General features: G+C 39.3%; 1 protein-coding gene across 2 annotated transcripts in view; it reads left to right on the top strand.

Moving 5' to 3' along the window:
• Positions 1-25: 25 nt before the first annotated feature.
• The window catches only part of KICS2 (KICSTOR subunit 2), a 29,945-nt gene continuing 22,188 nt past the window's right edge, over positions 26-7,782 (top strand). The window contains exons 1-2 of one of the 2 annotated variants that reach the window (XM_054527354.2): positions 26-306; positions 6,327-6,612. In XM_054527354.2, coding sequence (XP_054383329.1) covers positions 72-306; positions 6,327-6,612 — 521 coding nt within the window. In that variant the 5' untranslated portion in view covers positions 26-71. The remainder of the gene's footprint in view (positions 307-6,326; positions 6,613-7,782) is intronic. The other variant, XM_003778079.5, reaches the window with a different exon arrangement.

Raw genomic sequence — 7,782 nt, 5'->3', positions numbered from 1 at the left:
GCCCGTTCCCTCAGAACCCGGAAGTGCGAGACCGAGGAGAGCCACGTGGGTCGAGCTGGGGCGCAGCTCGCATGGGGGAGTCTATCCCGCTGGCCGCCCCGGTCCCGGTGGAACAGGCGGTGCTGGAGACGTTCTTCTCTCACCTGGGTATCTTCTCTTACGACAAGGCTAAGGACAATGTGGAGAAGGAACGAGAGGCCAACAAGAGCGCGGGGGGCAGCTGGCTGTCGCTGCTGGCGGCCTTGGCGCACCTGGCCGCGGCCGAGAAGGTCTATCACAGCCTCACCTACCTGGGGCAGAAACTAGGTACCTCCGCCCCGCCCCCCGAGCCCCTTGAGGAGGAAGGAAAGGGGGTATATTCCCCAGTCGGCAGTGGCTTGGGTTTCCCGTCTCTGTGTCACTTCTAGTCGCAGGCTCGACTCGGCATTCCCAGATCTCCTCCCACCGTTCCTTTCCTTCCCTAGGCTTCCACAAGCCCCGCCCACCGGCCTGCGCTGCTGATAGATTGGCGAACTGGGTAGATGCTCTTTGCAGGGCTGTGACCCAAACCGAAGGGTTTGCCCTTTTGCCTCGTGCATGGATTGATGCCATAAATGAGAAGTTAACCAAACTATGTCTTCATTGTTTTAATTAGTGACGCTGCAGCCAGAAGAGCAAAACTTTGCGAAACAACCTAGTTCTATTGCTGAACACTGTTGTGTGGCCTCTTAAGGTTAAGGCCCGAGAGTCACATTTGGAGTCCTACCCCGTCTTCATAGTCCCCCAATACATATTTAATGACTAAAGTAATAAATGAATATTGGGCAGGAAAGGCAAGAAATATGCCTAACACTAGCAAGAGGAGACTTAAGGGGAAAATGGTAAACACTCTTAGCACTTCATGTACATCTTGCCTCTGAAATAAGATTCAAGAGCTGATTCAACTGATTTTTACTAGTGGAAGCAATAAGTATAAGTAGATGAGAAGGAAATAATAGATGTAAAAGGCAAGGATTATGCATACAAAATAATATTACTGCTTAATTATGACAAATAAATATATTTGAATCCTAGGAGTTTTAGAGTCAGTACTTTGACCTATTTTAGACTCTTCAATTTTCAGAAGCGTGAGGTCTGATGTGAGTGAAGGACACGTATATAAAATACAGAGAATAGAAACGTAAAATTGGTGTAGATTTCATTTTGATCCACTGCCCCCGTTCCCTAACCAGCCCCCTACTTTCCTTATATTGCCTGAAGGTGACCATGTACATCTTATTGAGCTTTCAGTAAACACTCAAGAGACAGGGCTTCCTGAGATCGTAATTGCTGCAGCAAGTATGTTGATTTATACATACTTATTTAGTATGCTAATTTATTAGCAAAAACTGGTCAGATAGTTTCACCTTATTTTTTTCCTCCCCTTTTTACAATGGCATTTCTCACAAAGTTGCAGTTGCTGCTATGGTGTTATTATTCCCCTTTCTATAGATTAGCACATTATATATGCAGTTATGTTGGGTAGATGATAGAGTCGAAACCAAAATATCTGCCCTTGAACTGTCAGATGGAGTTTGCATTCATATAACTTATTAAAAATGTGTATGAAAATTATAATTTATGTATAATATATACAGATATATGTTTTTTATATATGTGAAAATGGGGTGGATTCTAGCTGTAATACTGAAGGTAGGTAATATTTAGGCAGTTTTAGTTGTTTTTAGACTCCCCCACCTCAAAGAATGGTGACTGATTCAAGTGCCATGATTCTTTGCTTTTTTTTTTTTTATTAACTTATCCATGGAAATTTGATGAAAGCTGTGTACTCACTCTCCAGAAAAACATATATGTATATATAATTTTGCATATAACCTGAGTGGGTTCAGTTGAATTTTCTAAAGTCTATTTATTGACTCCATTTAAAAAAATCTGCTACTCTAGTTTTAAGTTGAATGAGCCAAGTTTTTATGTAAACAGAACTGGCTGCCCTGTGTGTAAGAATGTGTATATAAGATCTTTACTGTCTCTGACTTGGGTTCTATAAAGTGGTCCTCAGTGTGTAAATTGATTAGTTCTGCTTGAACCCCAGCTGGCATGGGTGAGCATGAGGGCTATGCCTTGAAACTGACCTACACAACATTTGGTGCTGTGAAACATGCCCAGGTACTGTTAGGTTCCTAGGTGGGCTCCTCACTTCTGAGTAAATATTCTGAAAATGGTATATTTAATGCTTCATAACTTATTTACACATACAGTAAACATAAGTTCCAGAATTTAAATTTTATCTTTGCACATTTTTTTTGGTACTGGAGTGTATATGATATCTGTGTGCTTACAATATGACTTCACAATTATCCGGTTTACTGTCTATTTTCTTAAAAACTTGAGAAAACTTCCGTGTTGCCATTTAAACATTCCCATGTTCTCCAATTACTTTGCTCATTAGAACATTTATATAGTTTTCTTTAGAAAGCAAAACAAAAAGTTTATGCGTGCTTTTAAAAAATTTAAAACATAATTCTGAAAAGTTTTTTCAGCCTTACTGAGATATAATTGACAAATAAAATTATATATATTTAAGATGTACAACTTGATTTTTCATGTATATGTAAATTGTGAAATGATCACCACAATCGAGCTACTTAGTATATCCATCACCTTACATAGTTATCTTCCATCCTTCTTTCTTTCATGTGTATATTGTGAGAATACTTAAGATCTACTCTCTTAGCAAATTTCAAGTAAAAAGTGAGTCTTTTTTAACCTCTCTTATGGATGGTATTTATTTGAGGCCTTAGCAGTTAATCCTGATTAAAGAAGCAAGCAGGGCCTTTAGACAAAAGATAGACCTTGACAGGCAGCTTTCTTTTCCTGTCTTGACCCTGTTACTGAAAAACTTCGAGTAGGGCCCTTATCTTGGTTCCTTCTCTTTCCTTTAAGAGAGAATAATACCTGTTTGGGGAAGGATCAGTGATTAAAATATGCTGACTCAATGCCTGTGGAGAATTTTAGAAGGTCATACTTTTCTTCCCTTTGTTTCATTACTGGAGAGTTTCCTCAACCTTGGGTTGCTGAAATTTAGCATAGTAGAAAATGACTTAACTTGAGAACTGATGTTTAAAAATTATTATTAGCAAGAAGTTGGAGAATAAAATGCCCAAGATGTTTTACACGTTCCTTTAATACACTTAAAATTTCATGACATAAGATAAACTGTTGAAATCTTGAGAAATTATGAGCATTTATAACTAGAGCCTTCTAAAAATCATTCAAAGTAATCATATTTTATAAATTCAAAATATTGAAAAGAGAAAGAAGTTGGATGTTTCTGATTCCTTGTTTTCCAGCATGAAGAAAGGTCAGTCCCCATTGGATATTCCAAACCAAGATAGTGAACAGATAGGATTGGGTTCCTGAGAGCTTTGAGAAAAGAGAACTGTTTGAAAGAAATGTGTTGATGGTCTATCTCTTCCTTAGAGTAGTTTCACTTTACTTGGTTTCACATGCTGGTGATTAGCCTTTATCGATAAGCTTTTAAAGGTATTCTTTGTATTTATGTAGTGTTTCCATTCCCCCGGATAAGGGTAATCTGATGAAGTTAGGTATCCTTTTTTTTTTTTTCCTCCCATAAGTCCTAGAGACAGATGATATCCCTCTTTCAATGCGAAGTTAAAATTTTCACCAAGGCCACCCTGTTTAATAGTACTAGATAGCTGTTCTTTTTGTAGTACTTGAAGCTCCCAGTTCACCACAGTTTCAGAAGCTCAATTATGTATTATTATTAGGAGTTTTAAAAAATGTATCAGTTATAAATAGAAGGGAAAGGAATTAGTATTATAGAATATATTCTTTGTTCCAGGCACATTACACACCAAATGTTATTTCATTTGTTTTTTAGCTCTATCACCAGTTTTATGTTAAAAATGACAACTAAAGCTCAAAGTGGTTCAGTAGTTTGCACATCAACATAGCCTGTAATCGTGGGAGCTGGGATTTGAAACCAAGTCTTTCAGACCTCCACAGCTTTTAGGTTTTATATGATACTCTTATTACCTTCCTAAGCCGAGAGTTTTTATCCTAGATGTGGGCACAGAGGTCTATTTATGTTGTACCCTTCACTCTACAGAATCAGCAGAGCTAAACTGAATATGGGCATGGGAGGAAGGCAAACCCTACAGGGAACAGTTCCGTATGGGATATTGGTGTCACAACTGGTCCACCTGTACCCATATGGACTTTAATGGTATTAGTTGGAGAAATGATGTGCCAGCTACTCAATCTGTTTGGAACAAGCTTTCCAACCTGTGGCCTGCGGGCCACATGCAGTCCAGGATGGCTTTGAATGCGGCCCAACACAAATTCATAAACTTTCTTTCTTTCTTTCTTCCTTTCTTCTTTTCTTTTCTTTCCTTTGCTTTCCTTTCCTTTCTTCCTTTCTTTTCTTTTTTCTTTTGCTTCCTTTCCTTTCCTTTCTTTCTTTCTTCCTTTCTTCCTTCCTTTTCTTCTCTTCTCTTCTCTTCTCTTCTCTTCTCTTTTCTCTTTTCATGGAGTCTTGCTCTGTTGCCCAGGCTGGAGTGCAGTGGCACGATTTCGGCTCACTGCAGCCTCTGCCTCCCGGGTTCAAGCGATTCTCCTACCTCAGCCTCCCGAGTAGCTGGGATTACAGGCACCCACCACCACGCCTGGCTAATTGTTTTGTATTTTTAGTACAGACGGGGTTTCACCATGTTGGCCAGGCTGGTCTCGAGCTCCTGACCTCAGGTGATCCTCCCGCCTCAGCCTCCCAAAGTGCTGGGATTACAGGCATGAGCCACCATGCCTGGCTAAACTTTCTTAAAACAATATGAGATTTTTTGTGCGTTTTTTTTTTTTCCTCATCAGCTATGGTTAGTGTTAGCATATTTTATATGTGCCCCAAGACAATTCTTCTTCTAATGTGGCCCAGGGAAGCCAAAAGTTTGAACACCCCTGGTTTAGACAGTATATTGGAAAAACACTTTTCAAAGTATCAGTAGTTTGTCTAGGGTGTCAGAAATAAGTAGGGTAACCAACTGTTCAAAATTTGCCCAGGCCTGAGGGATTTCTAGGATGTGGGACTTTGTTTTAAAACCTTATAAAGATTTCCTGAGAAGCTAGACTTCTAGTGCTAAAACCTGGAAAGTCCTGGGTAAACTAGGACAAGTTGGTTACCTAGTAGTAAGGGAAGGAAGATTCATTTCTTGAAACATAAACCGAGCAATGAATTAAAATCAATATTGCAAAATGGTTCATTTATTAAGAGGATATTTTACAAATGCCTTAATACATTTTTATTCCTAATTACAGGTATATGTTTAGAATAGTAAATTCATTGAAGAGAAAATTTAAACTCTTGTCCATCTCTGAGTTTTTCAATATATTCCTAGAAATCACTGTTTTAAACCTGCCCTGTTTCTTTTTTTCTTTTCATTTTCCTAATATCTTGCCTCTGGTCCTTTGGTGGGTGCAGAATTGCTTAAGGGAACATCCATGAAGCTGGCTCTATAATTAGAAATATAATTGGTCATGTGTGCATACAGAAGTGAGTAAATGATATCTATGCTATTTGATCCTTTTTGGCTATGTAAAGGTGTTTTTGGTTTTATTTTTTGCTGATTTCCTTTGGAATCCCCTGGTTACAGCAGCAGTTATTTATAATTGGTTCCTGGTCTTAATAATTCACAATGTGGTGCTTATTATTTATAATGTATAGTGTCAATCTTGTCAAGAGTGCTAAGATTTTCTTTATTCTCCTGGGATCCCAGTAGTCTGTTTTCTTGCATAGAGGGAATATATGTGTATGTATTAAATTTTCTGGTATGATCTAAAAGATAAGATTCAAAGGAAAATACAACTCTAAAGCAGAAACAAAAAAATCATGACATAGCAGGAATAACAATAGTGTTTCATAATTTGTGTGTTCTTTTGCTTTGAATACATCTATGTGAAAGGTAGGCTTTTTAGTTCCAGTTGGTGTTATTTGCTAGGTTAATTATGCTCTAAAGTAAATCTGAATCCTCATTGAATCGGGGTGGGGGAGAATTGGTACATGGGTAAGCAAATTGTACACAGGTCCACTGCTACAGTAATGAATTCTATCAGGTATTCGTTTAGCTTATTCCTTAGGGAAATTATGAATCATAAAGTATTTATGATAATCATAAAGTATTTATTTATATCTCAATCATAGGAGACAGAGAATATGGCAGATGAAAACTTACTGAGCTCTGTGGGTTTGGATTCTTTGCTTTTGCATGCTGGTAGGTGTTTGGTACTTACGGTTTCTCCTTCTTACTTGTCATGTGCTTATGTCGTTTGCCTACCAGGGGGCCAGTCTTTCTTCAGCAGGAAGGATTCCATCCGTACCATCTATACTTCCTTGCATAATGAGCTGAAGAAGGTGGTGACTGGCCGTGGTGCCCTGGGTGGGACTGCTCCTCACATGGAAGAACTCCTTTCCCACCTGTCAGAGCAGCTCTGCTTCTTTGTTCAGGCTCGGATGGAGATCGCAGACTTCTATGAGAAGATGTACACCCTCAGCACACAGAAGTTCATCAATGCTGAAGAGCTCGTTGGCCTTTTGGATGCCATCCTGAAAAAATACAGCTCCAGGTCAGTGTGGGGAGGAGGGAGGGAGAAAACGTGGCTGTCCTATCAATCCCACACAAGCTCAGAGTTTTTCTCCACACTCTTATGAAAATCTGTGATGAAATAACTGTGAAATAAATAACTGGATTACATTTTATACATATTCATTAATCAACAGGTATACATTAGGCACCTTCGTTGGTCTTCTTAACACCACACGGCTGCTAAGCAATAGCAAAAGACCGAGAATGAAGTAATCATAGAACTTGTATTATAACCGATTTTGCTGCTAAGAAAGAGTTCACACAACAAGAGAATTGTATATAAAATAATAGGAATTTCTTTTTTCTGGAAACCAAATTGTAACATAGTAAAATAATATGAAAATACATATTTTTTGGAGATGGAATCCCACTCTGTTGCCCAGGCTGGAGTGCAGTAGCATGTTCTCAGCTCACTGCAACCTCCACCTCCTGGGTTCAAGCAATTCTCCTGCCTCAGCCTCCTGAGTAGCTGAGATTATAGGTACATGCCACCACAACCAGCTGATTTTTGTATTTTTTTTTTTTAGTAGAGACGGGGGGTCTCACCATATTGGCCAGGCTGGTCTTGAACTCCTGACCTCAAGTGATCCACCTGTCTTTGCCTCCCAAAGTGCTGGGATTACAGGTCTGAGCCAATGCACCTGGCTGAAAATAATGTGAATTTTTAACAAATTATTATTCAAATAAATGTTGTCCCTTTTAAAGTAATCAGTGATTTATCTGGTTGTTCCTTTGAACAAGCCATTCTTTAACATGTGTTGGAAACTCCTTTGTAATTGCTTTTAGAGTTTCTGCCATACAGTTTAGGTTTCATTTTAAGTATTCTTAGTGGAGGCAGTCATCCACTAAGTGCCTGTAATCTCCTGGGTTCAAGTGATTTTCCTGCCTCAGCCTCCTGCGTAGCTGAGATTACAGGCACATGCCACCATGCCTGGCTAATTTTTTTTGTATTTTTAGTAGAGATGGGGTTTCACCATGTTGGTCAGGCTGGTCTCGAACTCCTGACCTTGTGATCCGCCTGTCTTGGCCTCCCAAAGTGCTAGGATTATAGGTATGAGCCACCATGCCCAGCCGAGTTGAGCTTTTAACGGCAGGTAGGATTTCGAAAGCAACTGTAGGAAAGAAGACGGCAGGTGTAAAGAGAGGATAT

The sequence above is a fragment of the Pongo abelii genome, chromosome 10 (genome assembly GCF_028885655.2).
Source record: "Pongo abelii isolate AG06213 chromosome 10, NHGRI_mPonAbe1-v2.0_pri, whole genome shotgun sequence".
NCBI lineage: Eukaryota > Metazoa > Chordata > Mammalia > Primates > Hominidae > Pongo > Pongo abelii.
Note: the sequence above shows the minus strand (reverse complement) of the source record. Positions and strands in the feature narration are given on the sequence as shown.